Consider the following 27,824-nt stretch of genomic DNA (forward strand, 5'->3'; position numbering starts at 1 on the left):
GACTTACAGTTAAGTTTATTTTAATTTGCTATCAACTTTGGGTTTGTTTCCTCTTCAATGTACTTTTTGGCTATATAAAACTTCAAAAGTTCAAAGTCAGAGAAGTCTTGCTTTTATTTCTTTCGCCTCCACCTTTCCCCACCACTCTCTATAGGTAACCATTTTTATTGTTTCTAGGATATGCTTCCAATTTTCCACATAGCCTGGGACGCATTTCAAAGCAACATATAAACAGCATCCTCATTCTTTTTTTGGGGGGGGGGGTTGCATTGTATTTCATGTTATGGATGTACGGTGTCTAACCAGTTCCCTATTAATGGACATTTGAGTTATTTCATAACTTTTGCTATGACACTACAACAAGTAACCCTGCCTACATGTTGCTTCTATAAGTGAAGGTGTATTTTCAGAATAAGGTTAGGGTTAGAAGTGAAATTGCAAGACGTAAGAATAAGTGCATATATAATTTTGGTACTCCACAGGGCCTGAATCATTTTCCCATTCCCACCAGGAAATTTACGAGCACTGTTTCTCCACTGCCGTGTAATTTCAATGTGCATTTCCATTATAAGTGAGGACGAACAGACTTTTACGTTTCGGACCATTGCTGGTCTTTTGTGTGAAATGTCTGTTCATGTCCTTGCCCATTTTTCTCTTCGGATTTTGGTCTTTGACCATCTGGAGTATAGTTTAATCTCATCCCCATAAATCACCTCATTCCAGAACACCTCCTTTGGGGATAAACGGTTTTGGTAAAATTGGATAAGGGCAGCCCAATCAAAAGATTACCTGACCCCTGTAGGAAGTATGAGACTTGTTTCACGTCTACCAGGTAACACCATCGGTCTTACGCGACGGTCCGGATGACACACAGCCTTGCGTAAGGGCGTATATTCGAATTAAAAACCTTATATTATCGGTTCCATTAAAACCTCACAAGGTTCGCCTTCCCCTCGCTTCTGCGTTAGCAAGGTGCCCCTAGAGCAAAACCTCCACGTACTAGACAATAGCTCCCCGGTTTCACCTCGAGATTTCAAGGCGGGGACGAACCAAGCGTCCAGGAAGCAGCACTTCCTGACGGAAGAAAGATCATCGGTTTCCAAATTCTCAGAACTTCAAACAGCAAGGGCTCACGAAGCCTCAATTGCTCGCACTCCCCGCCCACGGCGTCGCTCCTAAGGTTGCACCTTGCCGACAGCGCGCGGAAGCATCACAGATGGGTGCTGTACGAAAGGACAGCCAATCACACGCCGCCTTCGCCCAGATTCCTCCGCCAGAGGCAGCGCCGCAGCCGCAGGTGGCCCGGCGAGCTTGTCCGCCCGGGGAGCGCGTCCACCCGGCGCCGCCAATCGCGACCCCCGCCGCCCTTCCCGTGATGCCCCGCGGCTGACCTGCGACCTCGCGGCTCACCACTCCCTGAGGCCCGCTTCCCTCCCCGCCCCCGCCGAGGTCGCAGCGCTTCAGCGGCCGCGGGGCGTGCCACCAGGCGCAGCTCCTCCTGTAGCGACTCGAGGCCCTCAGCGGGCGCCCTCCTTTCGCCTTTCCTCCCCGCGGCTGGGCCCGGCGGGCGGAAAGCTGTGGCCGCGTCCGTGAGACAACTGGTCGGTGAGTGGGCCGGGCGCTAACATGGCGGGGCGGAGAAGCGGGCGGGCGCCGGCGGCGTCGCGGGGCGGGGCGGCGGGAGGAGCGGGAAGGGGGTGGGGCGACGGGACCTCGCTTCCTCCCTCAGCGCCATTTTGTGGCAGCGAGACCTGCAAATAAAGGGGAGAGCCGGGGCTGTGGCGGGAGGAGGAGCGCGGGGGCCGGCGGCAGCGGGGTCGGGCGGCCTGGACAGCGAGCGGGTAGCGCGGGGTCAGCCTATGTGACTGGGCGGCGCCGGCGCGGCCTCCGTCAGGAGAGGTAGGTGCGGGCCGCTCGCTGGAGCGGCGGCGAGGATCTCGGGGTCCCCAGGGCTGAGGCGCGGCCGCCCGGCCCGGGAAGGGGCGGACGGAGCACAGGGGGCGACTCGGGGTTCCCGGGCCCGCCGGCCTCCCGTTAGCCGCGCCGCCTTTCCGCCTGCAGGGACACTTCCGCCACCCCGAGGCCATTTTACCTCCGTCCTCAGGGTCCCGGGGGCTAGGTGGGCGCTCCCGCGGGGCGGGCGACAATCGGAGGCCGCCTTCTCGGTGCGCGTCTAGTCCCCGCCCCGGTGTCGCCGGCTCCCACCTCGGCCGGAGCGCGAGGACTGGCGGCACGAATGAGTTCAGCAGGGGAAGGAAAGCAGCGTTCGTTGACCAAATCGCACGTCGCGCAGTAGCTTAATATTGCAGCTGCGTTGTCTTGTGGACTTCCATTTTTAAATGATGGCATGCGTTCTGAATTAAAAAGAGAAAGATTATTTATTGAATTAGAGGTTTTCGTGAAATTTTAGAGTCTCACCTCGGATCCCTGTAAGGCTGTTATTAATTTTTTAAACCATATTTCATGGGAGCACATAGGAAAAGTCCAAGTTTGTTTTCATGAAGTCAGTTGGATATTTGATCCTAGAGGACTGTGTTAAAATCCTTAATAACCGTGTTTATAAAGCAAGAAACGATTCTTTTGTCCGAGATTTAAAAAGATAAAGAAATACTTTCATGATCATGTTACAGTCCTGAGTTGTCCATGTAGTTTTCCTTCTCAGAATTTAGTTAATTCCATTGCTGAGGAGGATACGTGGAAGTCACGCGTCTGTCACCACAAGTCCTACCGGGTTTTTGTTTTGTTTTGTTTTTGAAGTATAGTCGATTTACAATGTTGTTAGTTTCAGGTGTACAACAAAGTGATTATCGACCGGGTTTTTTATTTAAAAACTTTGACCATTAAGACTTATGTGACAGATAAACATGTTGTAGACATTTAAAACCCCGTATAAAGCTACCGTGAAAATCTTTTCAAGATGCCTAAATGTTATATATGTACACATGACATTTAGTAGCATCTGATTAGGCAAGTTGGGGAAAGAAATTGCGGTGCATTAGAAATTGGGAAAGAAATTGGGGCTCGTGATAAAGAGGAGGTTCAATTTCAAGGGTTTTGGTGGCTGTATTCCTAGAGTGCGTTCAGATTTTACGTTATCTTAAGCAGATAGCTATAGCTAAGAGATCAGTATTTTCACTTCTCAGTGGCGGAACTTAGGCAAACTACCTAAATTTCTAACTCCCAAAGGACAAAAGTACTGATAAAAGTGTATCCCAGGCACTGCTATTTTTTACTTAGCTCATGTAATTTATAGAACTTCATAATATATAGCTTTCTTGATTGAATTTTGAGTATTTGTCAGAAATGGGTTGGTATAATACAGAAAATCCGTAGCAGCCTTGTGGCATGGAGATGAGAGTTGTAATAATTGTATTTGTACAGTACGTTACAGCTTTCAGAGTCCGTTACACTCTCGTATGTATGTATCGGTGTAATATAGAATTCCCTTGAAAATATTCTTTGTTTAGAGGTCTTGATCATTTTCATTCAATTGTACATTATCTTGCTCTTGAAAAAAATATTTTTCTTGCTCTTAAAAATTTTCTGTTGCTTTGCTTTTGCAAAGCAAGATGTAGATAGTACTTGGTTTTATTCTTGTTTTTATTACCTTCTATTTTTCTGCATCTAAGTATTTTCTATTACTAAGCTTACTAGAGCAAAACTTTTCAATATTCCTATAACAGTATATCCCATTAGATATTAAGGCGGTGTATCAGGCTAGATTCAGTGCTATAAATAAACATTCTCAACTCTTGAAAATGTAGTTGGTGGAATTTACTTTAATCTTTCCTAAATACACATTAAAATTCTCTTTTATGTTAATGTTAGTATTTTATTTGAAATATCTTTTGTTTGTATAGTATTTTTATGGCACTTAAAACACTGACATTTGTAGCACTTTGTGGGGCAGGCAAAACTGGTATCCACTTTTTGCTGATTTGGAGACTGCAATCTAGAGAAAGTGACTTGCTCAAGATCACATGACTGATACATAGTCAAGAAAAATTGGTCTTCCAGTTCCTAACAAGTACACTTCTACTACAGTGCCTAGGCTAATACAGTGTCAGATTATTAGTTTCTTACGTTTAGTTGTGATGAGTTTCAGCAAGGTAGGTGATTTCTTACTGAAGTGTTGGCTGGTACTTGTTTCTCTGTTAAGGGAGAACTGAGTTGCATAACTTGGGATCATAATGCTAAGAGCCAGAGAAGTACTGAGATCTGGGATGCTAGGCTCCTAGCCTACCAAAACCGAACTCTCCATCATAAGATGTTTCTCAGTGTAAAGGCATCAGGAGTAGATGGTGGTTCTGACGGTCTAAACTTAAGAGCTATATTACCTCTGAATTATCCACATGGATAACAAAACTTTACATAAAACATAAAACCATGTTTTAGCCAGTCCTCTTAAACTTGCTAAAAGGTAGCCAAATTGGTCAATTTTTGCTTTTTTTCTATTTTGCTTTTCTGCATTCTCTAGCTAATGCTAGAGAATTCTAGCATTCTAGAATTCTAGCATTCTCTAGCTAATGCTAATTCTCTAGCATTCTCTACCCCCCCCATTTTTTAATAAGTAGCTGTTTTAATCTGAGCTAATCACCTAATGATTCATAACCCTTTTCATCATCTGGAAAATGGAAACTAACTTCGACTGTAGAAGTTGTGGTTATTAAATAAGTGATTCATAGCACTGGGTATATATTCATTTTTTCCCTTCGAGACTCAGGGTTCAACTCCAAATGATATTTCAGTCATTCTGTTTTTCTGATATGAAAATAGCTTGTTCTAAGAACCTGGAATATCCATTGTCTTTATGAATGTAGAATTAACTTTAGATGGTATTGTGCTTGTCAGTTGTGCTAAAAAAAAAAATTGCCCTGGGGAGTAATAAATTTCACAGCACATGTGCAGTGGGAGAGTCAGAATTGAGAACCAGGTTCTATTTTGATTAAATAGTTGAATGTTGATGCTTTCAAATTTTAAGCCTGTTTCTAATTTGCCTTTTGTCACACTGTCCATTTAACTGTTGTGGCATATCATGAAATCTCAAGCAAAGATTGACTTTTCATCTGCTAAAGATAAGGGAGGAATTTCTTACTAAATGCTTATGCTTTGATTTCCCAAGTCACATATTCCATAACATGTGGAGTGACTTGTGATTGAGAGTCAACATGTGAAACGCAAACATATACAAAACCTGGATTTATCCCTGACTTACATTACAAATTTAAACATCTATTTTTATAAAGAAAATGTAGGTATTCTTTAAGCAGTGTTATTAGAATCTACCCAGCGTCAAGCTTTTTAAAAGGAGAGAGAACATAAGCCAGTGTTAAAAATGTAAATAACTTGCTGTTTAGAATTCTGAGAATTGGAGGTCACCAAGAATTCTGCAGTGGGGCTTAAAGACAAAAACAGGAGACTCCCCTGATGGTACAGTGGGTAGGACTCCGGGCTCCCTATGCAGGGGGCCAGGGTTCGATCCCTGGTCGGGGGAACTAGATCCCACATGCCACAACTAAGAAGCCCGCATGCTGCATATGGCATTATTACATTCTTTTTTATGGCTGAGAAATATTCAATTGTGTATATGTACCACATGCACAGTTTTGAGATGGGAAGCCTTTAGAAGGATTTAACCAGAAGACTGACATATAGGTACCCATTTATATACTATTTAAGTATGTTAAAAGTTCAAATGGCTCAAATTTTCTTGTACCATTTTAATACGTTATTAGTACGTTATTGATATTTACCTACTATTTAGCATTGGACAAATGGGAAGTTCAAAGAAAATGTTAAACTTGAGTTGTGGATTCCAAGAGGTTGCAGTCTAGTGGAGTGAATGCCCATTAAAACCATTTTAAAATATAAGTAGTCAGGCCTCTGGAGGTGAACATGGTGAGCGTTTGTTTCCAAGTTCTTGGATTCACTCTAGAGTCACGTTAGGATAATCAGTCACTAAGCAGCTGTCTATAACTTGCAACAGAGATTATAAACTGGGTGATAAGGGGGCTAAAGTAGGCAGGGGCCAATTCAGAGAAAAAATACCGATTTTTAAATCATAGAAATATGGTCAGGTCTTCATAGGTGTTGGTTGGTCATAGAGACTTGATCAACTCCATCAGCTCAGAAACTAATGATATATGCTCAGGTTTTTGTTTTACATCCAATGATAAGATTATCAAAGAGGGAAGAATTAAGGCAGTTAATTTATGATATGATCAATATATAATTTTTTTCCTTAAAATGTACTGATTTTTTCAACTCAGTGTACCTAATCTGAAAATCAGGGTTTAGTGACAGTATGATTAGAATATTTGAATTGGGATTGTATGTAATATAAAAAATGGTATTGAAAATCATCTCCTTTTGAGGAATCTCAGATATTCATCAAGAAGTCAAGTAGCTTTTAAAACTCAGTTTTACACTGTAAATTCTTTGATTAAGTTATTTTTATTGCGTATAATTGACATGTTATTTTCAGGTGTACAACATAGGGATTTGATGTTTGTATACATTGCAAAAGGATCACCACATAAATCTAGTTACCATCTGTCACCATACGTAGTTACAAAACTTTTTTTCTTGTGATGAAGATTTTGACTCTTTCAGCAGCTTTCAAATCTACGTAATACAGTATTATTACCTATAGTCACTGTGTTGTACATTATATCTCTGTGACTTATTTACTGGCTACTTATTTAATTGTTTGGAATTTGTAGTAAGTATGGGCAGGTAAAATAAACTAAAAAGAAAGTTTAAGATGTAAGGGAACATTTATGACTTTGCTGCTAGAAAGGATACCTAGGAATAACTTTAAATTAGCTTCTCTTTGTTAAATTTGAATATTAGGAAATAGCACAAGTCTTTTCAGTAAGCATAATAAAGTTAATGAGAGTATTTCTGTCATTAATCTTTTTCAACAGGATTAAGTGAATTTTATGTAAATTTATAAAAGAAGCTAATTTTGAGATACAAATTATTCTGTGACATGAAGTTAAATAATGTAGGGATATTTTTATTAAGGTGTAAATACCTTCATACCTGCATTGTGTAGTGATGAATTATCATGAGGATGATAGATTTGACCTTACTATAACAATGTTAATTCTGTAAAAGGAAAGGCTTAGCAACTGGTCTTACCCTTCCTCTGTCCTTTCAACAAGATGCCTGAGATACTGCCTGAGGCCAGTATCGGACTTCAGCACAAACCTATTACTTCTGCTGCCAGATTTGTCTTTCACAGGGCAATTGTAAGAATGCATTGAAAAATTGTATTTCTTTGGGACGTCCGTGGTGGTCCAGTGGTTGATTATATTTCTTTCAATCCTTTGTGGCAACATTACAAAGAATGATCAACTTTTTTATAAGAGAGTTTAAAAAAAAACCTAATAACAATAGTAATGTAAGATGTTAACAAAGGAGAAACTGGGTGTAGAGTATATGGGAACCCTGTAATATCTTTGCAGCCTTTCTGTAAATCTAAAACTAGTCTAAGAGGTATATAATTTTTTTCACAACTTTATCGGAGCATAAATGCTTTACAATGTTGTTAGTTTCTGCCGTGCAACAGAGTGAATCAGCTATATGTATACATTTTATCCCCATATCCCTTCCCTTTTGAGCATCCCTTCCACCCTCCCTCTTGAGCATCCCTTCCACCCTCCCTCTTGAGCATCCCTCTAGGTGGTCACAAAGCACTGAGCTGATCTCCCTGTGCTATGCAGCAGCTTCCCACTAGCCATCCATTTTACATTTGCTAGTGTATATATATCAGTGCTACTTTCTTACTTCATCCCAGCTTCCCCCCCACCCCACCCAGTGCCCTCAAGTCCGTTCTCTACGTCTGCGTCTTTATTCCTACCCTGCCACTAGGTTCATCAGCACCGCTTTTTTAAATTCCATATATATGCGTTAGCATACGGTATTTGTTTTTCTTTCTGACTTACTTCACTCTGTATGACAGATTCTAGGTCCATCCACTTCACTGCAAGTAACTCAATTTCGTTCCTAAAAGGTTTATTTTAATTTAAAAAAATAACCGAATGATTTGGTCATAACTGAGTTCAGTAATAAATTCGTTTGAAAAAGCCAGTCTTTTTTTCTTCCTACCTTAACTGGAAGAAAATCAATTGACTTTCCTCTCTTTATTCCTTTTTTCTAGGATTCAAGATGACCAACGAGGAACCTCTTCCTAAAAAGGTTTGTTTTTTCAGCAGTTTCTAAGCACTTCTTTTGACTAATAGAGTTGAAGGCACTATCCATATTGTTTGCTTTTGTTTACTCCCTTGCCTTATATTAATAGCATCATGGGTGTATAATGTGTGGGACGTTGTATCTAATATGTAATATATTTTAGAATATTTTCAGCCTTTGGAAAACTTTTGTAATAATGACATCCCCATGGTCAACTTGTAGCCTTTATCATATGAATATTCCCAGCTATATAACTACAAATAATGTCAAAATAAGAGATTATTTTACAAGATCCTATAAGTTACTTATTTTCTTTTTTTTCCTAACTTAAATCCCTTTGGTTGTAATGCAGAACCACTTCCATATTTTTCAAAACAGTTTACAGCTAGTTGGTTCTTAGATTCTACCATTTCCTCTGAAGTTTTATTTTCTAGTCTCATTTTCCCCATTTTTTCTTCAGTTTAGTCACTATGACACACACACAAAAGAGGTTACAAAAGAATAACAGTTTCTAAGGGGTATTTATAATTCAGTTGGGAAAGTAGGGGTATGTGCTTATTAACCAGTGAATATTTAAGTGGACAATTTAAATAGTAAATGTTACGGAAATTTCTGTCCTAAGTTTTGGGGTCAAGTGCTTTAACAGTCTTGAGAATTACTGGGTGCTTTCTGTTAGGCTTTTAATATATTCTGGTATAATGATTTTCCCTTTTCTGTTTTCTGATAGTAACATGTTACTGGTAAATGCTACAATTTGAAACATTTTTATAAAGAAAAATGTTTTAATATCTTATAAGGGAAATTAATAAGACTTAATTTTATATTAAAGTAGGAGAGGTGCCTCAGCTTTACAATCTTCTTTTGGTATAGAGAAAACATTTAATATTTCTCAATTTGCAAAACAATTTCATCTCATTAGAATATTATGCCCACTTTAAAGAACTTTTTATTTTGAAAAAATTACTGATTCATAGGAAGTTGTAAAGAAATGTACAGGGAGGGGGCTTCCCTGGTGGTGCAGTGGTTAAGAATCCGCCTGCCAATGCAGGGGACACAGGTTCGAGCCCTGGTCTGGGAAGATCCCACATGCTGTGGAGCAACTAAGCCCGTGCACCACAACTACTGAGCCTGCACTCTAGAGTTCACGAGCCACAACTACTGAGCCCATGTGCCACAGCTCCTGAAGCCTGTGCACCTAGAGCCCATGCTCTGCAACAAGAGAAACCACCGCAATGAGAAGCCCATGCACCACAAGGAAGAGTAGCCCCCACTCGCCGCAACTAGAGAAAGACCGCGCTGCAATGAAAGCCAGTGCAGCAAAAAAAAAAAAGAAAGGGCTTCCCTGGTGGCCCAGTGGTTACGAATCCGTCTGTCAATGCAGAGGACATGGGTTCAAGCCCTGGTCCAGGAAGATCCCACGTGCTGCAGAGCAACTAAGCCCGTGCGCCACAACTACTGAGCCCTCGTGCCACTACTGAAGCCTGCATGCCTAGAGCCTGTGCTCTGCAACAAGAGAAGCCACCGCAATGAGAAGCCAGCACACAGAAACGAAGAGTAGCCCCTGCTCACTGCAACTAGAGAAAGCCCATGTGCAGCAACAAAGAGCCAACGCAGCCAAAAATAAATAAATTTAAAAAAAAACAAAAAACTTTAGGGCTTCCCTGGTGGCGCAGTGATTGAGAGTCTGCCTGCCGATGCAGGGGACACGGGTTCGTGCCCCGGTCCGGGAGGATCCCGCATGCCATGGAGTGGCTGGGCCTGTGAGCCATGGCCGCTGGGCTTGCGCGTCCGGAGCCTGTGCTCTGCAACAGGAAGAGGTCACAGCAGTGAGAGGCCTGCGTACCGCAAAAAAAAAAAAAAAAAAAAACTTTATAAAAAAAGAAATGTACAGGGAGGTTCTGTGCACTCTTTACCCAGCCTCCTTCAGCGTTAACATCTTGCATAACTGTCAGACATCTTGCATAAGAATATCAAAACCAGGAACTTGACATTGGTACAATCCACAGAGCATATTCAGACTTCCCTGGTTGTGCGTGCATTCTGTGTGTGGCTCTATGCAGTGTTATCACTTGTAACTTAATGTAAACAGCACCACAACCAAAATAGTTACCTGAACCATTACCACAAGTCTCTCTTACGCCATTTTTTATAGCCACATCCATCCTCTCCCACTCCATTCTTAACTTAACCCCTGGCAACAACTAATCAGTTCTTCATTTCTAAAATTATGCTATTTCACAAATGTCGTATATGTGAAATTATGCTGTATTACATATCCTTTGAGTTTTTTCACACTGCATAATATCCTTCAGCTTTATCCAAGTTGTTGCATATGTCAGTTGTCTGTTTCTTGTATTGCTGTATTTCATGGTATCATAGTTTACTATTCACCTGTTGAAAGACATCTGGGTAGTTTCCAATTTTTGGCTATTACAAATAAAGCTGCTGTGAGCATTTGTGTACAAGTTTCTGTGTGAAAATAAATTTTCATTTCTTTGGAATATGTGCTTAAGAGTGCAACTGTTGAGTTGCATGGAACATCCATTTTTAGTTTTAAAAGGATTCGCCACACTATTTTCCAGAGCAGCTGTACCATTTTACTTTCTCACTAGCAATGTATGAAGGCTCAGTTTCTCTGCATCTTCACTCAGTATTTGGTGTTACCACTATTTTTTTATTTAGCCATTCTAATAGGGTGTAATGATAGCTTATTGGGTTTTAATTTGCATTTTCCTAATAACGATACCTGTTTTAAAGATAACAAATAGTCCACCTTTTAAAAACTTCGTTCCAAAAAATAAGACTTTTTTTTTTTTTTTTTTTTAGATGTTGGTAGGAGTTTATTAATTAATTTATTTTTGCTGTGTTGGGTCTTCGTTTCTGTGCGAGGGCATTCTCTAGTTCTGGCAAGTGGGGGCCACTCTTCATCGCGGTGCGCGGGCCTCTCACTATCGTGGCCTCTCATTGTGTAGCACAGGCTCCAGATGCACAGGCTCAGTAGTTGTGGCTCACGGGCCTAGTTGCTCCGCGGCATGTGGGATCTTCCCAGACCGGGGCTGGAACCTGTGTACCCTGCATTAGCAGGCAGATTCTCAACCACTGCGCCACCAGGGAAGCCCAAGACTTTTTTTTAAAAAACGTCGTAGTATGTACTGAGCCATTTAAGTTTCAGACATTTCAGTACAGGCTTCCTTTTGGGAGGAGCTTTGTGTGTCTTTGGTAAAAAGGGGATTCCTAATAACAGAAACCAGCAGTTGAGGGATTAAAAGTATGATCCTGTCTTCATAAAAATAAGAATATAAGTGCCAGTGGTATTTAATATTTAAAACCTTAAGAAAGAGCACTTAGTTTGTATCATAATTCTCTTTATAGGTTCGACTGAGTGAAACAGACTTCAAAGTTATGGCACGAGATGAATTAATTCTCAGGTAAAATGTTCTTTTACCAAATAAAAATCTTTCTATAGAACATTATGTTGTGATTCTGTACTATAGTGTTTATGTGAGGTATTGTTTTGTTTTTAATGTTAATACATCCTCAAATCATTTAATATATTTTTTGAACCTCTTTCCTACGGCCTATTTCTTCATTATATAAACATTGGGGAAAGCATAACACTTCAAAGAACTAAAGCACTAGCTTGGGTAACTTCTAGACTGATAGGTAACTTGACTTTTTTTCTTGTAGAGGGCAAATATTCAGAACTTTAACTTGAAAAGCATTTGTACTTCATGTGTATAACTTGCTATGGGGAAAGACCCTGTTCTCAGGAAGCTTTCAGTTTACCAAATGAATAGACTTGTTTTGATGTAGTTAATTTTTTTACTTTTCTGCGTAACATGGAAAAGTTGTACTCCTTAAGGATATTCTTCTCGTTGTGGAAGAAATATATTATTTACTGGTGAAGCAGAGTTACTCTTTCTCATAACTGTGACCTTGGTCAACTCATTTAACTTTATATATCTTTCATTTTATTATCTGCAAGTTAAAGCAGTTGGATTAAATTACTTTTAAAGATGACTTCCAGCTCTGAATTTCTGTGGTTATCTTAAAATGTCTTACTAAAGCAGATTGTCAAGTACAGCATTATATTATTCGTTTTTCAAATGTAAGAAATCAGAAAATGGGATCACGCATGTTTTGTATTTTATAACTTAAATATATTCTTTTTGCATTTTATCACTATGGTAAGTTTTTTACGAGGTAACTTTTAGATAAAAATAAAATGAATATTTCAGAGCAACCTGCAAGTTCATTGAACTTTTTCCTCTAGAAATTTCAAGGAATTTTTACTTGAGGAACTGAGTAAATTTAACAGAGTGGAAGTTGGGGAGAGAAAAGGTGGTTTTATAAGATAGGGAAACACAGATGACATGCTCCATTGTTTCCTAGAGCCCGATAATTTCCCACCCTTGTTTACTTAACTAGCTACACTCTATTGCAGACATGCTCTTTATTTTCCTTTACCGTAATCTCATGCATAGAAGTTTTTCTATTGCATACCTTCATTTTCCTGCACATAAAATTTAAATACTTAGTATTTTAAAATACTTTTGCCCTTTCCTGCTGATGTAGACGCTTGTGATATACTGTTGATGTTCTCTTTGTACCTCTGATATGGTACACTCCTTGCCTTTTATCCTTTCTTAGATAATTCCTCTGGTTAGTATGTGCCGTCTCTTGATTTAACTGTTGGGGGAGAAATCGGTACTATAATCTTAATTTAAAAATCAGGAACAATTTTTTATGTTAAATTACCTTTAAGGTTTTAAAAATCATGTGCAATTTATATTCTTGAGGTAGTTTAATTTATTTAGGGACTTCTCATTTATGACTTTTAAGTAGGTTTTTTCCTCATTAATTCTCTTTGTGATTTTAAATTAACTGCTACTTAGTCTCTTTTTTCTACTTGATGAGGATGTTTGTGGTTTGAGCTTTTATATATATATTTTTTGTTTGTTTTTAGTTAAGGCTGCATTGGGTCTTCGTTGCTGCACGTGGGCTTTCTCTAGTTGCGGCGAGCAGGGGCTGCTCTTCATTGTGGTGCGCGGGCTTCTCATTGCAGTGGCTTCTCTTGTTGTGGAGCATGGGCTTTAGGCACTCGGGCTTCAGTAGTTGTGGCTCGCGGGCTCTAGAGCGCAGGCTCAGTAGTTGTGGCACACAGGCTTAGTTGCTCTGCTGCATGTGGGATCTTCCTGGACCAGCGCTCGAACCCGTGTCCCCTGTATCGGCAGGCGGATTCTTAACCACTGCGCCACCAGGGAAGTCCCTGAGCTTTTATATTTCTCGTTTCCTCTAAAATAAATAGTTCTTATATAACCTCCACAAAACATCTTTATTCATCCCAAAATGTTGAATGAACTCCTCTTTGTGTCCTAGGTTGTAGAGGCCGTAAAAATGAGCATGCCCTTGGCCTAGTCTTTATGTAGAATGGATTAGCTTGATATTATGGAATATTTTTGTTCATTGTGTTGTAATGTTAATAAATCTCACAGCAAACTTGTCAGAGGTTTTAAGATTATAAAAATATTTTCTAAAATCAAAGTAAATTTTAATTAGCTGTAACTGAAGAGCACCTTGAAAACAGCTCTTAAGTAAGCAAGGTGGCAGACAGCTTACTTTCCAGGAGCAGTTGCTTAAATGTAAGACTGGGGAAAGTTTGTTAACTGCAGTAATTGCCAAGAGCGGCTAATATGGCCTATATTTTGAGGGTAGAGGAATATAATGAAGAAAGGTCCTGATGGCATATGGCATGTATGGAAGTTGTTTCTGCTAATTAGATATGCTTTTGAAAAATAGTATGTTCTCTCCCCCCCACACTTTTTTGTTGTTGTTGTTACTTTGAGAGAATCACGTGGTATTTTCACGTAAGAGCCGAGATAACCTTCAGTCCCTTATAATCAGGCACTTAAAAATTTTTTTTTAATGTTTTTTAAATTTTATTTAACTTTATTGATTTTTGGCTGCGTTGGGTCTTCGTTGCTGCGCACGGGCTTTCTTCTAGTTGTGGCGAGCAGCGGCTGCTCTTTTTTGCGGTGGGCAGGCTTCTCATTGCAGTGGCTTCTCTTGTTGCAGAGCACAGGCTCTAGGCACGCAGGCTTCGGTAATTGCGGCATGCGGGCTCTGGAGCGTGGGCTCAGTAGTTGTGGCACACGGGCTTAGTTGCTCCACAGCATGTGGGATCTTCCCGGAGCAGGGCTCGAACCGATGTCCCCTGCATTCGGATTCTTAACCACTGCACCACCAGGGAAGTCCCTAGGCATGTTTTTTAAATGCCTTTTGTTTGAGGTGGAGAGCATATCTGAAAAGTACGGTTAAGTTTTTCAGTCAGCTTCCATAATCCAGGCAACATGCTGAACATCAGTGATACAAAGTCCTGTATGGTGTGTGATCTGACCCACGGGAACACTGCTTGGTGTATTTTCAGCAGGGAACACTTTTCTCTGTATTTCCATTTACCTAACTCCTGTAAGTTGAGAAGGAATAATTTTGAAGTGACTCATTTATTATGGGTTAAACTAGATTTCTGGTTATCTCAAAATGGAAGAGACATTAAAATTCATGCAGTGGAATTCTCAGTATTATTTAAAGCTTATGGATGTGGTTTTCTAGTATATTTAATAAAAGCAATTTAAACATAACTAATATGGATTTATTTTTGTACTAGGTGGAAACAATATGAAGCATATGTACAAGCTTTGGAGGGCAAGTACACAGATCTTAACTGTAAGTTTGAGTTTTAGCTTTCTAAAGACTATGTGACTATTGCCTTTTAGATTGTTGTTATAAGCACAGGATAACTGGTTTTACTAAGTAATTTTTATTCAAGCATTTTATTGAGGAACTCTGTCCAGGCACTATGCTGGGTGCTAAGAAATAGGTGAATGAGACATGCTGTCTCTTCTTGAAGAGTTCGCAGTCATTGGAGAAGACCAACATGCAATAATCTTAGAATAGCACTTCTCTTTTAACTGAAGGTTCCGAGAGAGCATAGATAGGGAAATTCACAACTACTTGAAACTTTCCTTGATGTGTCCCTTCCACAGAGAAATTTCAAGTGAAGCATGAGTTATTACTCTAGAAGAGAGAAGCAACCAGTATTAAATTTATGATAGCTTAAATTGTAACAATAGGATACAGCTATGTATTTATGGATTTTTCAACATCTGCTAAAAATAATACAATTTAGTCTTCAGACCAATTTAGTCTTTGTCACTTTTCACTGAGTTAGAGTAACATAATATTTGTGAGTATAAAAACCAGTACACTTTTCCAAGTTCAGAAAGCTTAATATCCTAAAATCTCAATTATTTTATGATTATAGTATAATCCATAGAAGTTGTGAACATTATGAAAACTTAAAGTAATAATTGTCTCTGCAGTTATGGGCATGTTTATATTGAATAGGTTAAAAACGGTACTAATCAGGACTTTCTGAATACTTCATAGTATAAACAAATGCAAATAACGAAGTTTCCTGGTGTTTGTTGGCAACAGATTAGACCATAACAACGTAATCCCGTCTAGCATTAAGTGGCTGTGGACCCGTATAACAGCACTAACTCCTAAAAGAGCACTCATGATCAGGAACAGATTTCATTGTTACAGAAGCATTGGTAGAATAGAAAGTAAAGATTTAAACTTGTTACCGTGGTTTTTATCATCTGTTCAAAGGCAATCAGAACTTTCTTTTGGTTAGTTCAGTTTGATCTTGAAAATTATATTTCATGATGTTGGGGTTTTTTTTCCTTTAATCATCAGCTAATGATGTAACTGGCTTAAGGGAATCTGAAGAAAAACTAAAGCAACAACAACAAGAGTCTGCACGCAGGGAAAACATTCTTGTAATGCGACTAGCAACCAAGGAGCAAGAGATGCAGGAGTGTACTGTAAGTATTTCAAATGTTTTAAAGTCTTTTTGAGGAACTGGGTTTTGGGTCACATGATGACATGTATTAATTCACATTAAGCTAATTTTGTTACTTAATAGGAATTATAGATGCACATTTTGTTAAGGTAGAAATACTTTGAGCTTAAATGTGCTAAATGTAAAATTTTGATAGATAACCTTTCATTATTGGATTTAAAGTAATTTTTCTGTGGCCAAGAAGTCAAAAATCTTAAATTATTCTCTGAAATCTCCATGATTTATAAGAATTAGTATATTGGTTCAGATATCTTTAAGTAACTGATATCTGAGGGTATAAGCAGCATTTAGTCTTTACTAAGCAAGCCGTCTGATTAGTTTCTCCTCTGCTGTCTTTACCCCTTTCTGCATAAAGTTATTTTTCTTAGTATCATCAACTTCTACCATGTCTTTTAATTGTTAATCTTTCATTCGTACTATTTGCCATGTGTACATAGATCTGAAATCTAATGATATATTTGATCCTTTAGCTCTGGGGTTGAATTTAGAGTCAGTTTTATGCTGTCTTTGACAGTCTTAGCCCTTTCTTTTAGTGTTTGTATATGTCAGTTATATAAGATAGGGGCAGCTCTATTCCTGTTGTTCCTAATAGTTTTTTTTTTCTTTCTTTCTTTCTTTGGTTTTTTTGTTTTTGGACTGCACTGCGCGGCTTGCGAGATCTTAGTTCCCTGACCAGGGATCAAACCCAGGCCCCTGCAGTGAAAGTGCTGAGTTCTAACCTCTGGACCGCCAGGGAATTCCCTGTTGTTTCTCATCTTAAAAGCTGAAATTTTCCTGAATTTTTTTGTGTAATCTCCATTTGATAGTTATTAAAATCTAATGCATAAGGCAATATTCTGGTCACTGGAAACTAATAATCTGTGGGTCACAGTTCTGTTTTTTCTCTCACCAATAAAATGTTCTTTAGGGCTTAATCACAATCCTTATTCTTCTTGTGCAGACGCTGTCTGTTGTCCACATTTCCACAAAAGTCTTTAGTCCCTTTTCCTTCTTTTTTTTTTTTTGCTGTGCTGTGCGGCATGTGGGATCTTAGTTCCCCGACCAGGGATTGATCCCATGCCCCCTGTGCCCTGCGTTGGAAGTGCAGAGTCTTAATCACTGGACTTCCAGGGAAGTCCCATTCACTTCTTCAAAATGACTTCTTTACCTGTTAAAGAGTAGCCTCTGTTATTTTCTCTATCTTCTCACCATTCCTTTTGTTTCTACCAATTTAGTTTCCATCTGCACTGCCACTGATATTTTTTCTGTAAAGTCACTAATGAACGTATTAAGAAATTTCTCTTTCTCAGCACTCATATGCCTTTACTTTCCCTAACTTCAACTATTGACCATTCCCACCTTTGGCTTTTTTTTTTTTTTAACCTAGATACCTGGTTCCAAGAAGTCTTACCAACATTTTGAATATAGGGTTTTTGTTTTTGTTTCTTTTCTGTAACACCCACCCATCCCATTCAATTTTTTTTTTGCTTAGGATTTTCACGTCTAATGGCATGAGTACTACTTCTCAAGTGCCTAGTCTCAAAACCATTTAATTCTTTCTTTTTGTGATATTTAGGACTCTAGGTTCTACCATTTACTCATTAATAGTTTTAGGTTTCCCTGTTAACATGGCACTGTGCCAGATGCTTACACATGCAAAGGATGAATCTTACCTTCAGAGTGCTAGCACCTGGTAGGTAGAGTGTGAATGGATGGTGCTGATGATAATGTCTCATAAAACCAATGCATCTTGATTTCTTTTTATCTCTTGAATCCTATTCTTGACATTCTAGTCCAGATACTTGTTAACACTTGCCTAGATAGTATGTGCTGTTGACTCATCTCAGTGATTCTGCAGCCATTCCATATACACTGGCAGTTTTGATGATATTATGCCTAATCAGGGCCTTTGGTGATGCCTCATCACCCTTTTTGTCATCTCAACCTATATTTAAGAGTGTTTTCAAGTAGAACCTAACTTTTTCCAGCCACATTTTTTTACAGCTCTTCTCTGCACAGGCCAGCCGAAGAACTCACTGCTCTTTCAGTTAGAACACAGAGAAGTTTTGCAGAGAGGGCAGCAGGAGCAAACACAAGGAAATGGCAAGCTTATGTGTAGCAGATGAGGGCCGTTCACTGTGTAATCTAAATACTAGTAACTATGTTCGTGTAAGAGAGGCAGTGTTTTCTTTAGTGATAGTGGTACATGCTATATGTTACATGGCATGCTTTATTCCTGTTAGATTACCTCAGCAGCTTGCATTATATTGAATAAATAGGTGTACTTTTTGGTTTAAAATGAGTTACTTTTAAAATTCCTTAAGCTAAAAGAGGAAAAAATAGTTCTGTTTGCTCAGTGAAATACTAACTAAATGTATCCTACTATATTTGTATGTTTTATGGTAGAAATTAGCTGCTTAGGAAATGTTAGTTTCAGTCCTTTTTTTTTTTTTTTTTTGCGGTACGTGGACCTCTCACTGTTGTGGCCTCTCCCGTTGTGGAGCACAGGCTCCGGACGCGCAGGCTCAGCGGCCACAGCTCCCGGGCCCAGCCGCTGCGTGGCATGTGGGATCTTCCCGGACTGGGGCACGAACCCGTGTCCCCTGCATTGGCAGGCGGACTCTTAACCACTGCACCACCAGGGAAGCCCTAGTTTCAGTCCTGTTTAAGGTTTAGTGTGGAGCAGGATCTTGAACCAGATCTACTTTGGGTGTGAAGAAAGTGATGCATTTAATGATGATACACTGTATCTCATATTTTAGAAATGTATTTTTAGTGTGCTAGTAAATAGTACAACCAAAGTTGAAGTTGAAGGTTTCATATGTAAGCAGAGGGTTTTGGTATGGTGGGAAAAGCCCTAGATTGGGAGTCAGGAGGCTTGAGAACAAGAATTCTGGTTTTAGTACTGGCACTGAACTAACTATCCTTGGACAGTTGGCTTATTTAATCTCTCAAAAATAAGCAGTTTGGACCAGGTCAGTCACCTTCCAGCCTTACAATGCTGTGATTCAAATTTACTTGGAGGGGGAAAAAATGCTTAATTTTGGGTTAAGGTGCTGTTTATAAAGCTGTAATGCCAACTCATGTAAATATGTAAGTACTATACATTTTTAAATTTAGAAATGCAAATATGTTTTAAATTATAACCTTGTAACCTGGTGTATTTTTAGGGAACTTGTGTATAGACTAATTTCCCATAAGCACAGATTTACTTACATAAGTAATATTTTAAACTTTGCTTTTTTTCCCCAGTGGGCATCAGCATTTTTAGTAAATATAACAGTGATTGATTGATTGATTTTTGTACTGTTTTGGTTGCCAACGTGTTAGTCTCCTTATATTTGAAGTTTCTAAATACGGAGTGCAATCAAATGGCCTTTATTTCTACATGGATAACCTTAAATAGTTTCGTGGGGGGGGGGGGTTCTTCTTTTTTGGCTGCAGAGCGTGCGGGATCTTAGTTCCCTGACCAGGGATCGAAGCCAGGCCCCAGCAGTGAGAGTACTGACTCTTAACCACTAGACCCTCCTAACCAAGGAATTCCCAAATAGTTGTTTTTAATTTGTACTTTTTTTAGAGGATTTTATGATCAAGGGGGGAAAGGACTTAACAAACAAGTTGGTAAATCCAGTGAATGAAAGGGATTTTATCTCTTCTTAAGTATGTTTCCTTGGATTTGGTAGTAATTGGTGTTTTTTTGCTTTGCACAGACTCAAATCCAGTACCTCAAGCAAGTCCAGCAGCCTAGCGTTGCCCAACTGAGATCAACAATGGTAGACCCAGCGATCAACTTGTTTTTCCTAAAAATGAAAGGTGAACTGGAACAGACTAAAGACAAACTGGAACAAGCCCAAAATGAACTGAGTGCCTGGAAGTTTACGCCTGATAGGTAAACAAATCATACTCCCCAGTCAAGACTTCCCTGACAGTCCCACTACGAGAAAGCTGTGGTGGGACAGCCAAGTACTCGTTTCCACACCAAGACTCAGACTTTTTGAGCCAAAAAGCCACATTCTTATACTATCCAGCTTGTAATGGGTAATGTAAAACTTACCAGATGAACCTTGTGTTTCAGCTTTTTTCTCTTCCCCCTCCCCTTGCTTCAGAGGCCTGATGGCGTCGGACTATTCCGAAGAAGTGGCCACCTCCGAAAAATTCCCCTTCTAGAACATGTAGACACTTGAGAAGTGTTTCTGTTTGAAGAAAATAGAGGGAGAAACAGAAGTCTTAAGTCTGTGGCACACTGTGTCTTCAGACAGTTTGGAGGAATGAAAACCTAGAGATTTAAAATCATGAATTGAACATGTAAAATTCCAGTAAATGTAAAGATGGAATATGCATCGCTCTTAACCTTGAGCATAGTGACTTAGAGACACTGTATATCAGTTTTGCCAATAAGACTGTGGACTTCGTGATTGTTGTTGAACTTCTGGGTCAAACTCAAATGAGGTGAATTTTGCCTTTAAAGGGTTTATTTGCTAAGAACCAACTTAATAGTCATGAGAGAATCAAATAATAGATGTCAGTACAAGTAGTTCATATATTTAACCATTTAGTTTGGGGCTCCATATTACTTGATTGAGCCTTAATCAATGTGGTTTTACTCAATGGTTTGTTCTTTGAATGGTTGCTAATACTGTAGATAATCTTATTGAGGACTGTACAAATAATGAAGGTGTGGTATCAAACTTCAGGTCTAAACTGTTTGAAGCATTATAAACATTCATTTCACAACTAGATTGTATAAGGATATTAGCTGTGATGAGACTCACTGCGTTATTTTTTTCAGTAGTGAAATTTATTAAATCCCCATTCCATTCAACAGGCACATGTTGAAAGAGCATTGTCGTTGGTGTTAATGGGGGAATGTGTTCCTTCATTGTATTTGGGCCTTTTGTATTGCACTCTTGATATTAAATTAAATGTGCCTTGAAATAGTTGGGTTTTTTTTTTGTTTTGTTTTTGGTTTTGTTTTGTTTTTTAAGTTCAAGGATTACTATGATGATTTTGTTGTACTTTTAACATTTTGGTTTTGGGGGGGCTGTGAGAGCAGATTGATTTCGAAAAAATTGTTGCTGTGCTCTTCAAAGTGAAGGAAAAGGCTCTGTGTCTCATTTTTTAAAGACCTACTTTTTTCCAGCTGGTATCATAAAAGACAAGGAGACTTGACACTTGTTGCTTTTTGACACCTTGTCCCAGGATATTGCAGTAGACATTAATGTGGGACAGCTTCACAGGGTGCCTGCCAGAAGATTGGGGACAGAATGTATTGGAACTGTGGGCTGGCCTAAGTGAGACATTTTGTGAATTGGAAAAAAAAAAAAAAAAAACAAGGTATAGTGATCATTTCTAGCAAATTCATTTGATCATTTAGATAAATGAGGCATTATTTTCTTCATGCTTCCATCCAATCCTGGAGGTGAATTTTTTCGTCAGATCATTCTATAAGTCACCAATTCGAATTTTCACTTGGTGATAATGGAGTCTAAGATGAGTGGAAGATAAATGTTCCAGATTGCCCCAACGTTTAAGTGCAGTTTTAACAAGGGTGACTTAAGTTCTCTCTTAATCATTCAAATAAATTGTAAGTATCTTGTATGTGTGTGCTTTAGGGAACTGGTTGTGGGGCAGAGGGTGGGCTGGAGAAGTGGTTTGTGTGACTTCACGGTAAGAAATCGCTTCTAAAATTCTCACTGCTTGTGGGGGTTGGAGGGTAAGTAACCAAATCTGTTTGAAATTGGCTTCTTGTGCCCGATTTAAGGCTTTTGTGTATATGTTATGCCATTTAAGATCACAGTAGAGAAGACCTATGTATTCTCAGTAGGTCAGGAAATAATTCATAAAAGGTATCATTAACATGTACTCAAATTTAGCCAAGCATCTTTCTTTGCCACTTAGGTAACAGTCACCTTGAAGTGGGTTTTTTCTTCTTACTGTTAAAAACTTTTTTTTAATTAATAAGGTAACACATGCTAATGTATAAAATTGAAACAGTGTAAAGAAAAGTGGAGGTGAAAAGTGAGTTTTACTCCTGGGTGTGACCTTGCCCTTCCCTGTTCAATTCCGCAGGAGTAGTAAGCACTTTTAAATTTCTTGGGTATCATTAAGATAATTTGTGTGCATATACAGTAATTATATATATATATATATATATATATAGATTTTAAACAAATGTGACATGTATACATACATACAGATGATTTGTGCCAGGGCTTTCCCCACCCCACTTTATCCTTGGGCATTTTCCCATTTTTTACTATATTTAAATTACTTACCATTTTTAATGGTTATATAATATTTTCATTGTATGAGTAAATCATAATTTACTTTAATTACCTATAAATGGGTTTTTATTTTGTAAAAAGTAGGCTATAAGCCAGGGTTCATCAGGTGGTATAAATACATCATTAATTTGAAACAAATAGTCCTCAATCAATACTCTGTCTGGAATAATTCAAATAGAATGGGTTATGTGGGTTTTGTTTTGTTTTCCACTTTTTTATTCTGTTTTAAGAAAGATCTCATGAATTATGTTGTCCACTTTAGTTAAAATATTTCATACATGTGACAGTGCATATATTTTAGAGTAGTTAGGGGGATATATTGCAGTGTTTTGACAGTTTTCAGTTTGCATTTAAACATTTAGGTACTTGTGTGTACACCTCTTCAGAATACCCTGTCTCCCTTCCCCTTGATGACAAAGCAGTGTACAGTGTCCGTTCTTTTTTATAAATCATTCTCTTAAATTATTTCCTATTGTATTTTCTTTGTGGGTTATTTGATTTTTAGGAATGAGTTAGATTTTTTTTTTTTTTTTGGTAAAATGATTCCAAAGACAAGTTACTTGTAATTGGATTCTTATCATCTTTTGTGATATGATGAACACAACACAAATTTTACATGACATAGTAAAATTACAGAATGTTTAAAGAACAGCAGTTTTTTGAAGATTTGTTTTAAAGTGATCACTAAGTTTAGAAGTGGTAGGATTATTTTAGAACAGGCATTTATAAAAAGGCATGACTTCATAAATGAATTTTTTTTGCATTAGAATTTGTGATACTTTATATGAGGTTAAGTCAGGTCACAATGTATTGATTTTACTATTGTCTGTGTTTTAAAAATTCATATAAAAGATTTCTCAGGTTGGTAAACACTGATGCTATATACTTTGCAAGAAAGCAGTGTTGTGGGAGCATAGGCAGTAAAGTGGAAGGAATGCCCCTGTCTTAGATGATGGTGCGTGTTTCTTATTCCTCATTTGATTTGTAAACTCTTGTTCCCTAGAGACTAAAGTCTGAGGGTGCTTATAGGAAATGGGGGATATCTGGAGCTGTAATAACAATGAACAGAAATATCAGCTAATAAAGTTGCCATGTAGAGAAAAAACCCTTACCACATGCTAACTCATGGTTTTCATCTGAGGCTCCTTTGCACAGTGGTACCCCAGGTTTTACCAGAGATTTGTGTAAGGAAAATGTATTAAAAACTTTTGCTTGAATCATATTGGGTTAGAACATGTGCTCTTGATAAAAGAACCTTGCAACACTGAGCCAAAGAATGAGAAACATTTACAAAGTGCTCCTATCTTAAAACATTTAAAAAGTGTGTGTACAGCAATTGCAAAAATGCAACCAAAAGCCCCAGTAACAGTGTCTCAATAAAACTTCACTGCTTTTCTTTAGCCTCATTAATAAGAATAGAAAGAATCACTTTTAAAGAGTTCTAATTTAAGTATATAATTGTGATGTTACCTTTGAAACTTGGATAGGGACAGTTTGATATTCTTGTGATGGAGTAAAGTTCAGAATGACCTTACTGGTTAAAGAATTTTTTTGCTGACACTTTCTATTGTTTTCTTCTTTTAACTCCTTTAATAGGGCTTTCATTTGCCTGATATACTACTTCAAATTCATCTCATCCTTAATAGTAATATAGGGGATGAACATTGATTGCATTTTTGCAATTATTGTGTATATGCACAGAGGTCTATAGTACATTGCACTAGCACTTGGTAACTAATTTGTTGAAAGTATGGCACTCCTAATTTGGCACACACTTACATATTTGCATTATTTATGATAAGTAACTCCAACCTTATTTTTGTGTCCTAAGAGTAATCTTTTCAACATGGATAAAATCTTCACCACATACCAATATTAAAATTTCAAAAACTTTCATCCCAGTTTAAGACAGCTCAAAAGTATATATATCATATGAAATTAAATGAGGGATTGGTGAATAGGAATAGTCTGAAGGCTTTTTAAAAACAGTAACTGAACAGGCCTCACTTAATGCAGTAAATATTCTTGTGAGAACTGCCTATTAAGAGGCATCCTTAAAAATGCTGATCTAGCAGGAATAAATATACTCTCATTCATTTATATATTTATAGGTGCTGATTTTTATATATTAGGTATTTTAAAGAAGTTTACATTTGAGGTTGATGTTACATTTACCCTTTCAAGAACTTTTCTGTTCCATAAAGCTAAGTACCTTAGTGCTTTACTAATACTGTATATCTAAAATGTGTGTTAATTAACTGGCCTGTTTCTATTTCAAATTATAATTTGGGATAAAAATAGATTTCAGAATCAGTTATTAATAGAAACAAAAAGTGGCCATTTAGGTACTTCTTCTTTAGGTTTTTAAAATTTTTGCTGCTGTATTGGCAAAATACTGAAATGTACAAGATGGATGTATTCCAAAAAGAAGATGGTAATTGTAGGGAGGCATCTGCTGTGACATAGTGTTATGTTCTGTACGTGTTACATCTATCGTTGTAATAATTGCAAGCAAAGAAGGTTGTAGAGAGTTTTGTCTTCATTTTGTGATGAATGGCTCTTTCCTTTACAGCCAAACAGGCAAAAAGTTAATGGCGAAGTGTCGAATGCTTATCCAGGAGAATCAAGAGCTTGGAAGGCAGCTGTCCCAGGGACGTATTGCACAACTTGAAGCAGAATTGGCTTTACAGAAGAAATATAGTGAGGAGCTTAAAAGCAGTCAGGATGGTAAGGGGTTTTTTGAAAAGTTTGGTTAAGTTTGCACTGGCTTTAAAATACTGCCAGGCATGAGTATTATAGATTAGAGTGTATATGCTCATCTCTGCCAATGGTTCTATAAAATTATAAGTGAAATATTTCCAATTGAGTCAGCAAACAAAGCCATTTAATCTTAGCGGTCCCCTCAGCCTCCCCCCCCAGCCCCTGAATTGTTTATTGTGCAAATTTCGTAAGAAGTTTTTGTTTTTTAGGGGTGGGATTTGGCAAAAGATAGAAAGGCTGTTGTATTATGTAGCTATATAAATTTATATTCAGTGCTTAAAAGAGGGAATATCTTCATTCAACCAGTTTCTGTAAGTGTAAATCTTGGAAGTATTTGGCTATTTCCAGGGATCTGAAAATATATATAATTGATTGTGGAAATTCCCTGGTGGTCCAGTGGTTAGGACTCGGTGCTTTCATTGCCGGGTCCGGGTTCCATCCCTGGTCAGGGAACTTAAGTCCCTGCAAGCCGCACGGCACGGCAAAAAATAGAAAATAATAAATAAATAAAAGTATATAGTTGATTTTACCTTTTAAGATCCTATTTAGTGAATAAGATGTAATAGTTCTTTGCTAAGACAAACGCAACTTGTCAGCCGCCATCTCTTTTTTCGCTGGGCAAGTATAGTTTCATCCATGCTATTTCTCCTTTGTGAGGAAGATTAGTAGTAAGAAAAATACCCAAGCTCTGGAGATTAGATTAATTGCAAACTGTAGTTAATTGCAAAGAAGGTCGCTAGTCAAGCAATATCTTTAAAACTGCCTTTTCAAAGTGATGGTTCTTAGCTCTCACTATTTATAAATATAGTAAATAGGAGGTTTTGTATAGTAGTAAATGAACTCCCCCTCCACCCCCAAGGACTTTTTAGAACTTAATAGACATCTGTATTTTTATCAGTTTTCAAGAGTTATTTTCTCTGAATTTTGTTCTTGGATGGGGGATAATCCTTGATGACTGCATAGGCTTCTTTGGAGTATTAGAGTAGAGGACCGCACTTCCCCAGGGGCTAACCTGCTGTGGAGCTGAGACATTGGCTCGGAAGATGAGGAGTAAGGGGCTGGACATGAGGCCCCAGCTCAGCAGACGTGGAGCAGCTTCTGTGGGCTGTGACCAGTTTTATGTGGCTAGGTAGTTTGAATAAATTTAAATTTAGTTGCTTTAATATATTTATTTTAAGCTTCTGCCTTCCTCCCCAAAACAAACTCATTGTTGAATGGCTATTTTAACATTCCAAGCAAAATTTTAAAGTACTCTTGTGATTTTATAATTGTATTTGTTTACTTAAACATTTACTGATTGCCTGGCTTTGTGCAGGCACTAAGAAATATTTTTAAATATGTTAAAAGAGATATTAAAGTAGGTTTGACTCTCCTTTGCACAGAACTGAATGACTTCATCATTCAACTTGACGAAGAAGTAGAGGGTATGCAGAGTACCATTCTAGTTCTTCAGCAACAACTGAAGGAGACGCGCCAGCAGTTGGCTCAGTACCAACAGCAGCAGTCTCAAGCCCCAGGCCCGAGTACCAGCAGGACTACATCTTCTGAGCCTGTAGGACAGGCAGAGGCCACAGGTAAAGACTGCAGTCGTCTGGCCAACGGACCAAGTAATGGCAGTTCCTCCCGGCAGAGGACGTCTGGGTCTGGATTTCACAGGGAGGGGGACACAGCCGAAGATGACTTCCCTTCTTCACCAGGGAATGGTAATAAGGCCTCCAACAGCTCGGAGGAGAGAACTGGCAGAGGAGGTAGTAGTTACGTAAACCAACTCAGTGCGGGGTATGAAAGTGTAGACTCTCCCACGGGCAGTGAAAACTCTGTCACACACCACTCAAATGACACAGACTCCAATCATGACCCTCAAGAGGAGAAAACAGTGAGTGGGAAAGGTAACCGAACTGCGGGTTCCCGCCACGTTCAGAATGGCTTGGACTCAAGTGTAAATGTACAGGGTTCAGTTTTGTAAAAATTTTTCCAGCAAATTTTTATACAGTGTCATTTAATTTGGGAGAGGATACTGTCCAGAAAATTAACGCATACTTTTGTCACAATTTGCCTTTTTTGTGGGTGTTTTTTTTTTTTCCTTTCCCTTTTTCTTTTTTTCCTTTTTTTTCCTTTTTTTTTTTCTTTTTGCTTCAATACCTCTGCCACTTTGGAAACTGTAACAGTTAATTACTTTGAATGTTGCTAAAAGGACATTTTGTGTAGGGTCAGGTTATTTTTATATGAGTTAATGTGAAGTTGTAAATGGAAACCTTTCCTTAAAGTGTAACACAATGATGTCTGTTTAAATCTGTGTCTATCCTAGAACCTGTGCTGTGTAAGGGCATTCTTATTCATGCTGTTATTGTACTTACGCACCGTTCAGACTTGTTAGCATAGCTGTGGGTTTATGACTGCCAGGTCTGCCCAGTACAGTAGTTTTATCACTGAAAGTTGGACTTGTTGAAGGAGTCCTATAGTAGTTTCAGTGTTAGATACAGTTTTTTCCACCATACATCTGTGCATTTTCTCTTTAGGTGACTGAATGTTTAAGAAACTGTGTGCATAGTTACTCAGTTTTTATGAATTGTTGTATCCTGTTAATGCATATTGCTCTGTGACTCCAGTATATCTCACCTGTACTGACCAAACTTAAATAAAGATTTTTATTGTAACTCCTTACATTAGTTGTTTTT

The 27,824-nt window shown here is 38.5% G+C and overlaps 1 protein-coding gene across 2 annotated transcripts; it reads left to right on the top strand.

Annotated features, from left to right (window-relative positions):
* Nucleotides 1-1,300: 1,300 nt before the first annotated feature.
* On the top strand, nt 1,301-27,810 carry WTAP (WT1 associated protein). 2 transcript variants are annotated; one of them, XM_030853016.3, is made up of 8 exons: nt 1,301-1,605; nt 8,165-8,202; nt 11,569-11,624; nt 14,864-14,922; nt 15,958-16,085; nt 19,813-19,991; nt 24,959-25,113; nt 26,529-27,810. In XM_030853016.3, the coding sequence occupies exons 2-8, from the start codon at nt 8,173-8,175 to the stop codon at nt 27,110-27,112; spliced, it is 1,191 nt and encodes a 396-aa protein (XP_030708876.1). In that variant the 5' UTR covers nt 1,301-1,605; nt 8,165-8,172; the 3' UTR covers nt 27,113-27,810. The 2 variants fall into 2 exon arrangements, with proteins under 2 accessions (XP_030708876.1, XP_030708875.1); XM_030853015.2 differs by lacking the exon at nt 1,301-1,605 and adding an exon at nt 1,735-1,899.
* Nucleotides 27,811-27,824: the final 14 nt, after the last annotated feature.

Source organism: Globicephala melas, chromosome 14 (genome assembly GCF_963455315.2).
Source record: "Globicephala melas chromosome 14, mGloMel1.2, whole genome shotgun sequence".
NCBI classification, from domain to species: domain Eukaryota; kingdom Metazoa; phylum Chordata; class Mammalia; order Artiodactyla; family Delphinidae; genus Globicephala; species Globicephala melas.

Coding starts and splice junctions, on each gene's coding strand:
- WTAP (XM_030853016.3), top strand. CDS start 8,173: ATGACCAACGAGGAACCTCTTCCTAAAAAG. Junction 11,625..14,863: donor CGAGATGAATTAATTCTCAG/GTAAAATGTTCT, acceptor TTTTTGTACTAG/GTGGAAACAATATGAAGCAT. Junction 25,114..26,528: donor GCTTAAAAGCAGTCAGGATG/GTAAGGGGTTTT, acceptor TCCTTTGCACAG/AACTGAATGACTTCATCATT.